Source organism: Pongo pygmaeus, chromosome X, assembly GCF_028885625.2.
Source record: "Pongo pygmaeus isolate AG05252 chromosome X, NHGRI_mPonPyg2-v2.0_pri, whole genome shotgun sequence".
Lineage (NCBI taxonomy): Eukaryota > Metazoa > Chordata > Mammalia > Primates > Hominidae > Pongo > Pongo pygmaeus.
This window is the reverse complement of record NC_072396.2, coordinates 153,236,613-153,254,463: the sequence shown is the minus strand read 5'-3', so window position 1 is coordinate 153,254,463 and position 17,851 is coordinate 153,236,613. Positions and strand designations below refer to the sequence as shown.

The 17,851-nt window shown below is 42.2% G+C and overlaps 1 protein-coding gene across 7 annotated transcripts in view; it reads right to left on the bottom strand.

Annotated features, from left to right (window-relative positions):
* Nucleotides 1-14,236, bottom strand: part of AFF2 (ALF transcription elongation factor 2) — a 504,750-nt gene extending 490,514 nt beyond the window's left edge. For 5 of the 7 annotated variants that reach the window (XM_054472110.2, XM_054472113.2, XM_054472111.2 and 2 more), the window contains exon 1: nucleotides 13,741-14,236. In XM_054472110.2, the coding sequence (XP_054328085.1) occupies nucleotides 13,741-13,787 (47 nt within the window). In that variant the 5' untranslated portion in view covers nucleotides 13,788-14,236. The remainder of the gene's footprint in view (nucleotides 1-13,740) is intronic. The other 2 variants (XM_063660856.1, XM_063660857.1) reach the window with 1 other exon arrangement.
* Between the last annotated feature and the right edge of the window lie 3,615 nt (nucleotides 14,237-17,851).

Sequence of the window (17,851 nt, the reverse complement as noted above, 5' to 3'; positions counted from 1 at the left end):
AAAGGATTAACATCACATAGAACAATTCAACTTGGACATTTCCTTGCCTCCAACGGTCACCACCAAAATGTAGCATCACTGCTAGAAGTCCTTTGAGAATAAAGCCATATCAGAACTATGTTCAGGAAATCCGGGTGCTAAGACTGCTTTGAACAAACACATATTTACAAATAGACATTTCATGACTGACCACCCTACACATCCTACAGTGGAAGGCCCAAATTCACAAATGAGATTGTGGCCAACTCTAAACTTTCACGGCATGTGGGAATAAAAGGAAAGAAAAGGAAAGACAAAACATAAGAAAACACCAGAAGAAATAGCCCTAACTTTGGCATTGCACTTTTTCTTCTTCTTTTTTTTTTCTTCTTTGCATTGAACTTTTCATTACTGGTATTTATACTTCTGTGGTTTTCTGATTATTGTCATTGTTAAACAAATGTGTGCCTATCAAATAATAAAAGTCACATTAACCCCAAGAACCTGGACCATTTCTATAAAGTCAGATAGGCATGGTTATTCAATACGTCTTTCCCTTTCAAATTCCTATGAACAATGGCAAATAATTAATTAATTAATTAAAGTTCAATAAAGATTTATGAGTGGGCCCTCTTCCCAACTTCTGCCACTGTAGCTGGGTGGGTCAGCTTAACTAAAATATCCCTGAGAAACACCATGAGCTATGAAGTTCCTGACTCGCGTATCATTTATGATACCCTTGGGGAGCAGGCCCTGCCTAAGAAAACCGAGGCCCAGCACCCCATAAGGTTCTCATTACCAACAGGAATGTGCCAGGTCAGATGCACTGGAGGTTGTCAAGCTTTGCAAACTCTTCCCCCACCTCAAATCTCATAAATTTTGCAGACTATGTTGCTTTGCCTTGAATTTTTATGATTACATTCAATTTAAGGAAACTTATCCCATATTTTATCATTTACCTTACTTTCTAAGAGTTACATGATGTCCATGAAGTTCTGAGAACTTTCTCCTAATCATATTTTTTACATCTTAAAAATATAAACCCACATATTTCCAGCCAGCCACAAATTTAAAACCTCCCCCTTCTTCTAATTTTGGTGTGCAAGTGTAGGCCGAACAGATTTCAAAGTTTTTCATTTCGGCAAACTCACCTTTCCGTCCTCCATTAAGGCAATGAAGCTACTAAAAGACAGAAATAATGGTGATCAGAGTGTAAAAGTCAGCCAGGTCTTGGCATTGAAATCATATTTGGATTGACACTGTAAGGCTCAGAGATGTACATCCCTGGAGCAGCTACTGCAGCATCCACAGCACAAAGAAAAGACTCTCCCAACCCCAGGGTCAAGGGTGAGGGAGATGATGGTTTGGAGTATAGGCACGTAGGCAAAGTTTGGTGATCCCCACATTTTCACCTGCTTTAGCACATTTGAATGATTTTAGTGTTATTTTACTGAATTTGCTTTATAATAATATGTACTCTAGGTTTAAGAATATAACCAAATCTCAAAAATGAAATAAAATAGTTCAGCAATATATAAATAGATAGTGATATACTCCTAATGATATATTTAGAATAGCAACGTCTTTAAACCCTTCTATGTGCCTCACTGTAGATGTGGTAGTTCTTAGTACTACCCCTAAATCAGTGAATCTTCCTTACACACTCCAGAAGCCCAGAGGCAGGGAAAGGGCTGGATGGTCCGATGTCATCTAACAAGATATGAAACAAGAGAAAAGATCCCACTCTACCTACAAATGTTTAGGATAGGAATAAACTACAAAGACAGATGTAATCCTTTGCTAAATCTCATTATGAGAAGCAGACAAAATCACAACTGTATTCAGCATGTCATTTATCCTGGGTGACTAATGCATTATTTGTATGAAGTTAAAATTGAGCTCTGAGAAACTATGAAATAAATCAAATGCCCTACTTTATGTAATTTTAACAGACAGATCCCATTAGGATTCTACTATGCATAGCTGTTGGGTAAAATCATTGACCAGTACCCTTATAAATTAATCAACTGAGGTAATGCTGCTCGGCTGTCATCATTTGCTACTAATCTACATTTAGAATTCGCTTTAACTTTCAAGCCTTTTGAAATAGGTTGATCAAATTTCTATTTTTTGTTCAAGGTATATGAGTCACTGCAATTGTTTACCAAAGTATGTATGGCAGACATGTGTCGTGGGTGTCCTTTTTCAATGGCATTAGAGTGCTCATTGGCATTTCACTGTAATTTCTAAGTATGATGCTAATCAGAATACAATGAAAACAGTCTTCATCATTCTTGACAGGAAGTTTTACCACTTACAGTCTGAATATATTTGCACTGTTGAAGTTTAAACTGTTACAGAACTTCAAAACTAAATGGCCAAAATGCCTAATTGTAGCAAAAGAGATATAGTTAACATTCAACTGTTATTTTTTTTAAAAAGGTCCATCATGGCTCTTGCATTTTTTCTGGATCTGTAATTAATATTCAGATAAGTTTCATTTCTGATTATGAGACCCAATTTATTAAAGACCCATTAATTATCTACAGTCTGTCCTCCTAGTATGTACCTTAAAGTCTGGTTCATTTAACCGGCGGGGTGTTTCACTCCCACTAAAATTTCCTAAATTTCTTTGTCATCTCATGTTTCTGTCTATCTTCTTGACCTGCATCCTGCCACCTTTAATTTTGCAATTTGAAAATAATAAAATAATGTTCAGGGGTGTTTTTCCAGATTACTTTTAGTACATTGAAGGTACCCAACAAACTCTATTATCAGCTCATCTTCAACTCTGCAAAGGCAGGTTATAGCAGAAGGGATGTGGTCTTTGGGCCCAAGAAACCTGAGTTGGACTTGGGGCTCTGCTGTTGGCTAATCATGCGACTTTGAGAAAGTTAGGGGTGTACCCCTCTGATCCTCATCTTTCTTGTCTGTAAAATGGGGGTGAAAACCCTTATTTTTTAGGGTCCTTGTTCAATGAGGTGATGTTTGTAAAGTATATGCCATAATGCTCTGTAAATGCTAATCCTCTTTCCCTACCAAATTATCTTATAGATTTCTTTAAAATCAGCACGTGTGGAAACTTTTCTGCACATCCTTGGAATGAAATTGTAATTTGAATCCTCCAGAGGCATAAATAGAAAATGTGTTCAATGTAAAAATATATGTTAGGAAAATTCAAATCCCAGGTTAGCCTCCAAAGCAGGAACTATTAAGCAAAGGGGCATCTAGCTAAGAGGAGACAACGTTACAAAAGTGTGGAGAAAAATACTCAGCAAATGTTGAAGGTCTGTTCTCCCAGCTTTGTACTAGATGAAAGCTACAATTCAGGGATGGTAACAAGTTACTACACCTTTTTTTTTTTTTTAAGGCTGCACAATTACCCTTAAAGCACTGTTGCAGATATTAAATGTAGGTATACCTCATGACAAGAAAATGCTGTACACAAAAATCTAAAATCTAAAAATGATGTACACAAATCTGATAAGTTTAGGGCTGTTTGGGAGAGATTTTGCTCATCAACAAAGACTTCCCTATGGTATTCCTGGCAAGTAAGATGCACATAAAGAACATTTAATTTATAACATTTCTATAAGCATCCTATTTCAGAAAAGTATGTACAGAAGGCAAGGCAACACACCTACCTGTACCCACCTGTCTGCTCATTGTGATTTTAGCACTTCTCTTGGTCCTCATTCTTACACCTCTTGAGCTATCTCTTCACAAATTTAATCACACAAAGTATTGAGCAGGTTTTTGTCTATCATTCCATTTACCTATTCAGCAAAAAATAACTGAGCACCTACTGTGCACCACACACTGTTCTAAGCATTGCAGTGTCAGCAGTGAATAAAACCAACAAAACTCTCCACCCTTAATGAGCTCACATTCTTGTCAAGTTTGAATTAGGTTCAGGTTTATGGACCAGTATACCTTCCTCCCAAGTTCAGAATCTGCCACTTACACCAAAGAGGAACAGACTTGTGTGTCTCTTGTTGGAGTAGATATCTGGAAAGTCATGCCTCATATTTGGTAATGAACTTAGACCCAATTTGTAAATACTAAGGATGAGTGGTAAAGTCCTCATTAGCCCAGTCTACTACAGAGCCCAAGCGCAAGCAGGGCTTGCCACTAGTACAGCATCTATCCTAGGGTATCCTTATAGATTAGCAGAGAAGCTAAGGATTCACATGGCCTGTGGATTAATTCAAGCTCAGCAACATACTACCAGTATGGCCTTGCGCAAGTCGCTGAACCCTTCTGTCCCAGTTTCCTGCTCTGTTAATAGAGAAATCGGATAACACAAATCAGAACCTGTAACATAGGAAACGTTACCTGTAATTATTAGCTGAAATTATTACTATTAATACTGCTTTTAGGTCTTCTCAGCTAGATTTAATATTTTGAAGAGCTAGCATAGTGCCTGAATGAACTGAATAAATGAACGATGCTGCACTCTGAACTGGCAGCATTAGGTTATTATTCTGGGCCAGGGACTGAGAACACAAAAATAAAAGACACATTCTCATCTTTCACAACAACAAAGGTGCATGGGAAGAGTTGGGGAAGGGAGAAAGCAGGATCCAGCCCAGGTGGAAGTCAGCTCAGGAAGATATGAAAGCACAGAGGAGAGGCATCTGAACAGACTGGGTAGGAGTATGGGAGTTTGAGGGACGGAGGAAGCAGGAGGTCTGCTGCTCGCTAGCAGCTTCCCAGAGATAGAGCTGAGATTTGAACAATGACATAGCCAGGCAAAGAATTACTTGGTGGCCAAACAGCTAATCGTAAACACAGATGTCAACACCAATCACACAGTACGAAGGCACCAACTCACTTTTTAGGAAAAAAGAAATTCTGATGGTAAAATATTGGTACACACCTAACAAACAAAATAGTTAATTATATTTTTAGAAAAAGAGAAAGAGCAAAAGAAACAATGTATTTGTGAACATCTCAAGAGCTACAATATATACTTCTTTTGAAAAATGGCCATTTTGCTAGCAATTGTACCAATTTACAAACACTTGTTTCAATTATTTCAGAAAAAAACACATTTTCATTTGGTATTTCTTTGAAGAATGTTTGCATAAATGTTTCCAAAGCTCTTCTTGGGAGACTTTTGTGGTTGTCCCTCAGCAAATGTTGGTCTGTGTTAATGAGAATACTCCATTCACACAGCAAAAGAGGACTCAGGCAATTATGTGATGAATGTGAGCTACTGTCAAACCAGATAATTCAGGGTCCAAAGTCAAATGTCTTATGTTGAGTATTCAATGCTCCGGGTCCCCTAAACAATAAAAATTTCTGGATTTCCATTTCACTCTGTACTGCACTAATAGTAATAAAAGAGTTTCATGGGCCTTGACCAGGACTGTTTTGCCTACTTAGCTTGCATTCTCTCTCTCTCCCAGAATTCCTATTTTACTTACAGTCCATGTCATAATATTTCCCTAATTCTAATTATACATTCCAATGTAAATTCTGTGAGGCCAGAGGTCATCTTCTACAGTCCTTTCATCTCTCCCTAAAAATGACTGACTAGCAGAGTGCTGGGCACAGAGTAGGTAGGCAATACAAACAGTTCTTGAGAGATGACAAACACTGAACTAGGGTACAAGGGCTCCTGACCCGGCTTTGCCAATTACTGACTGGATGTCCTTGGGCAAGTCATTTTCCCATCCTGGGCCTCAGTCTCCTTATCTGTACAATGAGGAGTTTGGATCACATGATCCAAAGGGGCCCTCCAGCCTTAAAACTCTAGCTTCTACGACCTGATTAATGTCTACACACCAAAGCCAAGCACTTTTGGCAGCAAACAAATAATGGCAAATTGATGAGACCTCTCCACGGCACTTCATCAGAAACATCCATCACACTGAGTCTAATTTAGTCACTGTGGCTGTGCCGACCTGGCATGAAAACAATCAGTCCTTTGGAAAATTAATTCATTAAAAAATTAGTTGGCTGACATCCTGAATGGGGAAATAAAGCCTATGTGATTGCATTTTTCATTGTTCAACAGATAGTCAGGTTGTCATGTACATATTGCCATAGTCTAAAGGTTAAAATGACCTTATAACAACACATTCCATCTGCTTGGCTGGTTTGATCAAACCATACTAGAAACCCAAACACCAAGAAGACATCACAATTTTAGCAAACAACTTCTTCCAATGATTGTTAAAGCTGAGATTTCAATTTCAGCACCACTACAAAACAAGTAGCATATTATTTTTTACTTATACAAAAAAGAAACCATTTCAAAGCTATTTATTCCAGGAGATACGTTGCCTACAAAACACAAAAACTGACTCCAGGAAAATGGTTTAATAAAGGTCACCAAGTGAACCAGTATCTGCTACTGAGATCTGGTCTTCATTGAAGATGGTAGATGAGGCAGAGAACTATTATTTGGAAATCTAACAAAACAAATTGTCCTTCATAGGATGGAAGTAATGTCTTTTATTTCTCCAACAAAAGAAACATTGGAAAAATAAACAGATGTGTGATTTTGATTTTGTAATGAAAACAAAGCTTGTTTCCTTAGCTTATTCCTCAAAGTGTGGCTTTTACACCTTCATATAAGAGAATGTACCTCCTGAAGAACCAAATCAAAGATTACTTTGAAACATTAGCTGATTTTATTTTTCAAATGAAGCAAAATACACAGGTATGTTTGGAAAACAGCATCCCATAAAGTAAGCAATCCATAATCAAAATCACATTCCAGTTATAGTGCTATTGTCAGCTCTGCTTAAATCATGTCATTTTTTTCAGCTCTCAGATAACTTTTTTTCAGCTCAGTAAGTAGGTAGATGTTAGAAGCTAAGGTCATCTAAAAGATTTACTTCAAAATAAATTCAACAATTCAGTGCATCACCCTCTCTATGGTGTAAAGTGTGCCTTGCTTTGAACATGCATATAAAATTTCATTAAAGTGTAACATAAAAGTTTTACATTAGAAGAACCCAGGGCTGGACCTTTGTTTAACAGTCATGATAATTTATGGTGTGGATCTGCTACAGTTAAGTAGAAAAACAGCCTTCTCATGATGAAATACAAGTCATAAAGACTGAAACTCAAGGAAAGCTGGAGGAATCCCAACCCTCTGACCACTCATTTTTTCCTCAGATTTTTGTTACACATTCTTTATTCATGTTCTCAATGCAGATTGAGACACAATACCAGTCCATTAATTCCTATAATGCTGTACCTTAAAAGATATTATTTCCTCTTGTTTTTCTTTTGGGCTAAACATATCTTGGAATTCATAGAAATTCTGTTTTTTTAAAATCATGCCAATTACATGGATACTATTTTTGCCTTTTCCTATTAATCTTCTTCTGTATCCATTGGTTATTCTCTTTATTTTCTGCAAAAAGATCAGACTGGCTAAGAGACATGAAAAGAATTACAAATAACTAATATACGATCACACAGGCAGAGGGACAGTATTATCACTAGGATTTACTAAGCAACTATCCTTGAAAGAGACCTGCATTTGCATGGAACAGTCTTTGAGTCGAATGTGACAGTAACATCAATCAACAGATGTTTATTGAGTACCTGTGATGGAAAAACACTGTGCTAAATGATGCCAGAGGGTGACACACCATTCTCTAGGAAGCAACGTGGGTATTTAAGTATTAACAACTTAATGCAACAGTGGTGATGCAGCGAAAAGAGCAACAAACACATATCCTAAGACTATTCGCCTACTGTGTAAACTCAGGCAAGTAACTTAACCTCTCTGAGCTTCCGTTTATTATCTACAAAATGAAGCTAAAATATCAATCCTAACAGATCTTTAAGGTTATTGTGAGGGTCCAATCAATTAATACATATGGTAAGATTAGAAAGCTTTGGAAAGAAATGTTACCAACTTCCCACCTCCAGTTTTGAGGCTCCAAATGAGCCAAAAAATATACCATGGTCTTGTTTATGTTCAAGTATCAAATCTTCAAAATTTGAGCATTCAGATTTAAATGAACAATTCTCAAGGACTTGAGATTTGTCTCCTTTATATATATATATAATTTTCCATTCTCACATTTTCATGAAGGGGGCATCCATAAATGACATGCTAAGAGATTGTATCAGTATATAGACTGTTCTCTTTCTAATTATTATTTATTTTATTTTATTTTATTATTATTATACTTTAAGTTTTAGGGTACATGTGCAGAATGTGCAGGTTAGTTACATACGTATACATGTGCCATGCTGGTGTGCTGCACCCATTAACTCGTCATTTAGCATTAGGTATATCTCCTAATGCTATCCCTCTCCTCTCTTTCTAATTAAAAGGAAAAAGCAGAGTTCCACGGCTGGTCAAATTACATGGTAATTCCACAGATTTTTTCCACAAGTACAATATACACAATCCAATCCATTTGTTTCAGTGACGGCTAAATAAATATTCAGATCCACACAAAAAATAATAGGCAATGATCTTTTGTGGAAAGGCACCTGACTTGGAAATAGGCAGATGTGGATTTCTGAGCAAGCTCTACTACCAACAGGCTGTGTGAACTTAGGTGAGTCACACAACCTCTATAAGATTGAATTTGCCATTCAATAAAATGGCAAGAACCCCTGAACATTCTAACTCACAATGATCAAATGAGATAGCATGTGGAACAGCATTCCACATGTTGGAAATGTTCAGACAAAACGTCAGTTGTTGATGATGCAGGCTCTGGGGTCAGCTCCATCTATGCTGAAACCTGGATTGCATCACTGAGTGAGTACCTGTTTGATTTCATTGCTTCATCTGTAAAACAGGGATCATAACAGGTCCTATCTCAGAAAGTTGTTGGAAGGATTAAACGAAATTGAGTCTTTACAGAATTTAGTCCAAGCTTGTGGCACAGAGTAAACACTCAAATTATAGTAGCAATGATAATGTTGAGTTCCACCACAGGTAAAACACACACACACACACACACACACACAGACACACACACTCAAAAAGGTTTCTTCAAGTTTGGTCTTCAGTTCTTTAATCAGTAACATTTCTTTCCATTTATCAGTAAGCAAGTTTTTGAAATCTTTCTTTATCCAACAGCAATCAGAAAAAGAAAAACAAAATTACAAGTGAAAAATGTAGTCACTGCAGCAAAAATTGTTTTGTCTACATGACAGGCTAATCAAGTATATGGCAGTTTTCCTCTTTGAGGTATGACCTACAGTTACAAGCTCTTAAGGCCACAGCTCTAAATTGTTCCAGAGAAGGCCATTTCATTGGACTTCTACAATTTTGAAATTATGTTAAATAAGTGCAAATTTTGCATGCAAAAATAATCTTAGCTAAGAATAATGGGCATTTATTTCATGTTAAAGGTTAGTACATTAAAGCCATTTCTATTCAACAATAATTAACATGTTTAAATACAATATAATTTGTATCCATCTACACGATGCTTAAATGTATGGAATCTCATTCATGTCTATAATGATGGATTCATTTTCGAGGCAGTCATTTTCTATCTTGATTTGTATATTTTAAAGTTGTTAAATGCTTGACTGAATCATTAGCAAAACAATTCATATATCATTAAACTGATTTCTGCCATGAGATAATTTTCTTCCGTGTCCAATAGATGTGCCTCTTAAGATGTACTGAGATAGCTTGTATTCTTTGGAGGGTTTGGGGAGTTGCGGAGGAGACCTTACTAGTGAATTTCACCAACTTAAATTTCTCCTACCCGCACATTCCCTTAAGAAACACAACCTAAAATGGTTTGTTGAATGAATGCTCAAACACACAGGAGAATGCATACTGTACTAGCAAAGAAAACAGACCATAGGCAGTCTCCCTTTTAAGAGACCACAGAGGGAAAACGGGAAAGATAAATGGATGGAGGTAGAGAACAAGAAATGGTGGGAATCTCTAGGCCTTATTCAAAAAGGGACTTCCCCTCCCCCCACCCCACCACAGCCCTAGTATCTCCAAGTTGGCAAAGGTTGTGTTCCCCCCATCTCCCACACCTTCCCATCCATAAACAGTCCTGTTCCGCTCTTCTGGAGGATTGTAGCTAACGAGGCCTCGGAAGACCTGTGCGCACAGAACAGGACGAGGCAGCCGGGTTGCTGCAGTGCATGGGCCATGCCCGGCTGGAGCTGAAACAGTTCACTTTTGTCTAGAAAGCAGCCCCCCGCCCCTTCTCCGGCACTGCCCCGCCCTCGCAAGGTCGAAGAAAACTGGGGAAAGTGCAGTTCGGACTGCTGGGGCAGGCCCTGGGGGCTGCCTTTACCGGAGGAGGAGAAGCCTGGCCGGCACATGGCCCCTTCTCAGCCTTGACAGCCCCACACAGACCTTTGAACTTTCTATTTATATAACAGTTTAGTGAGTTTAAGTCTCTTCCTGTATAACTGCCCGTTTGCAAGCTTGCCTCTAATTAGGCTATTTGTGAGTCATCACATAAAAACTACAAACAATTGATGCTGTCCCTTGCAGTGAGAAGCCAGCCACTGTCACAATCACTTAACTACGATTTTAACTAGGCTTTTGAACGTTCTGATTTTGCTATCATGGTGGTTTTCTTTTCTTTTCTTTTTTTTTAAGAATGTGTCCCTTTCCGTATTTTCTTTCTTTTCTTTCCTTTCCTTCCTTCCAATGAAGAAAAGGTAAGCATCCCCACAAAGAACCTTGGCCTGTCACAAAGCAATACCTAATCAATACTGGGTGGGAGGTGCTTACAGAACCGAAAGGCTGTACATTTTGTAGGCCCTCTGAATTTGCTTTTTTTTCCCTCTTAAATGGGGATTAATGACATCATTACATGATCTTCAGTTACCTCAAGTATTCATTTACTTGGTTACCAAAAACAAGTCTATGGAATGATTTAAATGAAGAAATTTGATTTTTTTTAATTTATCTTTTTCTTTAAGAGCAAGTGATGTCTTTTATGCACACAGACAGACATCTGTGCCATCTTTTTTCTTTCACAGAATGGTTTATATTAAATTCAGACTCAGGTGAACATTGCTCATTCATCCAAGAATCTTAAAGAACTTGAGCTTTGGCCCTTTAATCGAGTCCAGAGCATGACCCATTAAGTTATTCCTGCAGTTTGTGAAATCCAGTGGTATGTTCCATTAGGCATGTGAGCATTCCAAAACACTGCACGTAACATGCACACTGCAGCATCATTAGTACCCCATCCTTTCCATTTGCATTTCTCCTAACAAATGTGTGTGTTTATAAATGGGCACACACTTTTTGTTTACTACAGTCAAGTGTTTGCAAATAACACATATGCCTGTGTATGTAAAGTCTTTCTTCATTATGTCTAGGAAAATGAGTTTGTTTTTAAGCTGTCCTGATCCATTTATTGTCAGACATCTAGGGTTGCAGTAGAGATAGCTCAGAGCTTACTGTTCCACAAGTGAATGTTAAGAATAAATTCAAGGTAAATAAGATCGTTAACTTTGTGGTCTTTTTTCCTTTCTTGGCCCTCCTGGGGGCTTGGGGGCGTGGGGAGTGGAGGCCATCACTTTAAGTAGCTATTTACTCCCAAGGAATGGAAGTAAACATATAATGAACACGTAACTGGCATGCTGTGGACTTCCAAAGAGAAGTGGGAAAGGTACCAATTTCCACTCAAGACAATGTGAAGCTTTTTAGTTCATCCACTATTGTCACATTTATGTTCCTTTTCTCCGTGGAGCTATACAAAACACAGAAGCACAACCACATTACAAATGTTTATAAACAGAGATGCACAACGAAGTGTGCCACTCACGAGCAGTAAGACGGAGAAATTTTCCTGGATCATGTACAGGGGGAAAGGACAGGCTTATTTATGCAGATGCGTTACACTAATTAATCAGTATTTCACATAATATTCACGAAGTGTCCAAGTCTATGCTTCTTAACTGATGTGTCTCAGTTAGGGATCTGGAGGAAAAAAAGGTTTTGCATTTTCCTTAAGATAAGAAAAAGAAAGCCTCCCACAGGGGTGAGGGAGCCTATTATTTTTTTTAAAGAAATCAAACATAAAAGAGTCCATTCCCTTTAAATATGCAATTGCATATGCAGAAGATTAAACCGGAATTAATACAAAAAACATGTTTCTAAAAACCTAATACCTTGTATATGTTTAACATTTGAACTATACCCATGAAATTAATTATAACAATGTCTGTTAAATTAACGATGTAACCCACACCACATATTAGGCAAATTGTATGCAAATAGAGTGCTATGGTTATCAGTTGTCTGCAAAATAAATTAGTGAAGCAGAGTAAAGGCTGTGTGCAGGAGCATAATATCTAATTGAGTAATAATTTTATTGTAATTTTTACTTTCAAATAACAGCATTTTTTAATGTAACAATGTATTTCTACAGAGCTGATAAAACCGTGGTATCCAAAATGCCTTATAGATTAATACTGATACAGCATAATTTGTGCTTCAAGGATTTATCCGGAATTGCTGTAAAATAAAATGTATTTAAGTTCTGATTATCTTGGATTTGCAACTAAAGGAGGCATGATTGGCATAATGAAGCTGTTGGCTAGGCATATGACCCTTTTTTAAAGAAGGAAATTGCCTAAAATATCACATCAACAGGGGAAATCCTTGTAAAAATACACAGCATTCATAACCAACGGCCGCTAGTAGTTTAACATTGCAAAAGATTTCGCACTATTGGTAGGTACTACAGATCATTCTAAATACATTTTAAAAGGCAATAACCAAGAATGCAATTTTAAGCGGTTACCACTGCGCCCCCTCCCCATCTAATTCCTTAGACTGCGGGGGGAATCTGATACGTTTAAGTATTATGACAAATAAACTGTGATAATGTTTGTAGTAGGTGAAGTTTTTGAAAAGTTAATAGATATGTATATCAGTATTTATGCACACGCGCACGCACATCTCTAAGAGAGTAACAACTTTCCAGCTCCCCAGTCACCTTTCTACCATCTTTCAAAATGTCTCAGCGACAAGTTTAGGGTATTTTGTGAAGAGCTGACTCAACCTTTGAATCTGAGCTGGATGCCCATTACAAAAAACTACGGCTGCCTCCCAGTGGGAGGCCGACGGGGGTCCAGCCGGTAATTAAATGTGCATTGACATCAGAGCCGCGGATTTGGGGGGCCAACTCCAAAAACCCTCAATCTTGAAAGCCAAGCGCCGAAGTCGGCCCCGAACCAAGGTCCCCTGAGTGGTGGCCCCCAAAGCCGCTGCTCCACCCAGGAGTGCAGGGAACTTGGGCTGCGTCGGCAGAAGGAAAGGTGTGCGCGCCGCCCAGTGCAGGGATGGAGGTGGCGGCAGCGGGGGCGGTGGCCACCAAGGAAGCAGAGGGCTGCTGGCGGCACCTGGCCGTTGCCTTTCCCCCATGGCCCGCCGCGGGCGTTGGGCACCTGGAAAGTTGAGACATTTCGGGCGGGCGGCATCCGGGGCTCAAGGAGGCCAGACCGGCGAGCCGCTCCGAGAGAAAAGCTCCTGGGAGGTCGTGCGGTTCAGCCCTCGGGCGGCACCGAATTCGATGTGAGCCAAATGCAACTCTTTAGACTTGGAGCGCAAAGCGACGCTTTCGGGTCCGCATCCCTCCCTCTTCCCGCACCTCCCCCCACCCCGGCATCCGACCTAGGAGTCAGCGCGGCCGGGGCTAGAGGTGGCTGAGAGCAAGTGGGAGGGAGTCCGGGGCGCCCCCCACGACAGCTCCAGCTCCTCTTAACAAAGGCGAAAACCTCAGACTTCGCCAGGAGACTCGCTCATCAAAGGAGAAGGCAAAAATCAACACCTACCACTGCTGCTCCAAGTCCCAGTCTCTGAAAAAGTCGAATAGATCCATAACGGCCGGGCGGCGGCGGCGGGCGGGCGCCTGTCCCTGATCGCAGCGGGTCGGCGCGGCTCTCGGCACAGCTCGCTGGCGGTTCTCGGCGGCCCGGCTCTCCAGCCCTCCCGCCCAGCTAAAAGTGTCCGGGCCGCATCGGCAGCAGCGGCGGGCGCTGGAGGTGTCTGGTCCTGTGCTCCGGAGAGGCAGCGGCGGCAGTGGCACTGGGCGGGCAAGCGCCTGGTCGCCCACTCGGGTCCGCTCGGTCCGCGGTAGCCCGCGCACCCAGCGCCCCGACGCTGCGGCGGCAGCCGCTGCGGGCTCAGGCGGGCTGGGCCGCCCGCTTGGCTGGCTGCGGGCCGGCGGCGGCGGCGGCGGGGGCGGCCGGGGCAGAGGCAGCGGCGCGGCGCGGCAGCCGGGGCGGCAGCGGCGGCGGCGGCGGCGGCGGCGGCGGCGGCCGCGGCAGCATCACACACTTACACACTCACAGGGGGCGGAGCCTGGACAGCTAGAAGCCGCGACATGGAGCAGGCACGTTATCATCCCCGGATCTGGCAGGGGCTCGCCGAGCCCGCCCCTGCCTTTCGGGAACCCCCTCCCACCCTCCACTGTCAAAATCAGCTAGTGGGAGCGGCCACAGGGCTGAGGACCCGGACCTGGACCCGGGACGCAGGGGCCGTGGCAGGGATACAGGAGGTGGGCTGGCGGGACCGGGACGCGGGCTTGGGGAATGGGACCCCTCTCTGAAACCCAGCCCACCCCCACCACTGGGAATTAGTTTTGAACTAGAAAAGACAGCACAAACAGCCGTGGGGTTGAAGGTCGCCCCTTGCCACCTCAAGCACAGCTCCTTGAGCCCCCGAGTAGTGGAGCAAACTTCTGCGGGCCTGAGCATCCCTCAGGTCTGTAGTGCGTAGCACTGCGGGTCCAGGAAGGAGAAGGCGGTCACCTTCACCATCCCCGTGGCTCCACGTGCCCGCACCCAGGTCCTCCAGGCATGCCTTTAGGCGCGCACCTAGTAGGTCAGCGAGCTATAGGGCCTGGATTCAGTGAGCAGCAAGGATAGGAACAAATGACTGCCCTTGTGTGGTCCTTGAGTTCGGGGTTGGGACACTGTTAAACTGGGTTCCACTGTCACTTTCCTCGCACAGTCACCAGGTGCCTTGAGCAAAAGACTTCTGCACGCTCCTCCTCTGAGAAATGGGAAAACCACTGGGTGTGTGCCCAGTATCCCACGCACCGGCTGCCCGTCTCCCTTCTGGCCTGAAATTCTCTTTCTGCACGTGGAGGGTTTAACCGAGCCTCCTACTCCCTTCAACCTCCACCTCTGGTCCAGGAAGGGGTGGATCCCTTTAGCCAATTCCCTGGAGGGAAAGGTTCCCTGGCCTCCTTGCAGAGAAAGGTCTGTGGGAAGGGGCGGGACCGGTTTCTGGCATTTCAGGACATGAGCATTCTGGAGTCCTAGGCATGTAATTTGCCTTTTTCGTGTCGTTATACAGAGGGAATAGTATTGGCACATTATTCAAATCCTAAGGCTAGAACTCTCTTGGGAAGGACAGTAGACTGAGCCCTGACAGAGCGGGGTGCCAGTAGCTCTGTGTGTGACTCCAAGCAAGTCACTTATCTGGGCCTCAGTTTCCCCATAAAACACCCAGCAGCCCTCTGGCTCATACTTCTCTGATATTCTCCCTTCTATTTGAATATGCTTCTACAGTATTATCTCATGTAACCAAAATCATCCAAATAGCTTTTAACTTCATTTTTTTTCCTGAAGAAACAGAGACCCTAAGACATTAAAATGCTCAAGATCTGATATTTCCCCTAGAAGGGGATCCCAGATTAGAACCTAGAACCTGGGAAGCTCTTCCAGGGCTGGAGCCAGTAGAAGGTGCCTCAGCTCCAACCATGAATGACTTCAGCATTTGAGCTACAAGGGGCCCAGGGTCTGGTCTCTTTCACATTGTTTTATGAGGGAAAGAAAGCACATCATTAACATAGAGAAACAAGGCTCTAAGATTCTGCAACTCAAGCATCCAGTGGGACTTTGCTTAGATGTCTATTTACTTTGCATGGGACCAAGTCCTCAACAGATACTGGTTGACTGATGGAAAATCAACCAGTGGGCAGCCAAGGGGAGACTACATCTCAAAGTGGCTTGTAGATTTGGCTACCTGTAAACTCCTCTGGTCAAAAAGACTCTATGGAGAAACAGTTACTGGCAAAAATGGTGCTGGGGATTTTCAAATTATCTCTGTGCCTTATTTATTCATGGAATTCTAGTATTCAGCCCTGGACTGAGAGCCCTTAAAGCAACAAGGATGGCCTCGCTCAGACCTGTGGCCCCCAATCTTTATGCCTTCAGTAAAAAATCCTCCAATTGGATTTGATTGCTGATGATTGTTGCCAGCATTACTACTTGATCTGCTTGAAAATCCTTAGAGGAAAGCCAGAACATCTACAATTAATATTTAAATGGTGATTATGGTCACTTTATTTCTGGTTTACTTTTCTCACAAAATTGTATTTAATGGGGAAAGATAGAAAAAAAATATGCTAGGCAAACAAATTTTCAACAGAAATAAAGCTGCCCCTTTAAGAGTTCCAGCCCCCCATCACCCTACTGGTGCACTTTCTTCGCAATCAGCAGGAGGACCAAGCAGAAGCAGAAGGAGCCAGCAAGAGGCAGCACTATGAACAGAAGTGCCTGCGGGAAGGAGAGAAGAGACAAGTGGTGCCGGCTGCTGCTTCAAAAGAGGGGCAGGGGCTTTCCCTTCCTGAAATCAAAACCAAGCAGGAAGGTTAGGTTGGGTGGAAGGAGCCCCCACTTCCTAGCCACTCTCCTCAAACAGAGATGAGGTTAAGACAGGCAACACTGAAGGGGCCAGGCTGTCCCTGAGGCCTCTTGGCCCGGGCCTGGCACCTGCTCACTGAGCATCAGCTACTGGGCAAGGTAGAAGCTTTGTCTTCTCTGATCCAAGGTGTACTTTCTCCCTTCCTCCTCACTCTGTGCATCCCTGCCTCTGATGGGGCCAGGGTCCCTAGAACTCAGCTCTTCAATGAATCCTCAAATATGTGGGCAGGATGCTGGATCCAAGCCATGATTCCTCCACCAAAAAGTTAGCAGGAGGGAGGAGAAAGCACTTTGCATGGAGGGCAGTAGCAAGAGGAAATAAAAAGGCTATCTGGAGGGAGGGCCCACTGCTGCTGTCATACTGGGGTCATCTAGCTGTCATCTAGCCTGTGGTAGGGATCCAGTTGCTTCCCTCTCATTCCACTCACTATGGCATCTTAGCTAAGGTGGAATACTCCCCCTCACCAGCCTAATGCCCTTGTTTTGGCTGGAAAAGCTCCTTTCTTACCTAGCAAAACCCACCTCAGGCCCCAGTTTCAGAACTCTCAGTTCAACCAAATATTTTAGAAACTTCAGGCACAACCTTCTCTCCCTCTGACCCTTCTCCCTCTGTTGGCTTTTCCCATTCTGACTGTCTCCCCAACCCCTGCCAGTGCCTCACCAATTTCCCCTAGTCGCAAAACCCCAACCAAAAGGAACCTACTGGGAGAACCCGTAGGCCAACAGAAAGCCATCTTTTCTGACAGGAAAGGATCAAAACTGAGACTCCATGCCCCAATCCATTGAGATAAAACCAGAAATTGTTTTTAAGAGGGATTGGTTTTATAGAAATGCTGATTTTCAGATTTTCTAAAGTGAGATTTTTGACTTGAATTACTTTTAAAGGAGTTTAATTTGTAGTCTCCAGGTACTAATCTTTGTTTCAAAGAACTTGAAATCCTCCATTTGTACAGCTGTACTAAAGGCACTGTCATGCAGGTTCGGGTAGTGTCTAAAAATTAGGATTAGTTTAAGAAAGTTGCACTGTGCATGTCAGTTACAGGAAATGAACAAATTGACAACGTGTGATACACATGTCATCATGTCACACCACAGATTTCCACTTAAAATATTAAGCATTTGTTTCTGACCTGGTATGCTGTCAGGCTGACTTACTTTCTAGGAAGAAATGACTATCCAGGTTACAGCTCATTTGCGGAAGCTTTCTGGAAAGAATTCCATGGGCACCATG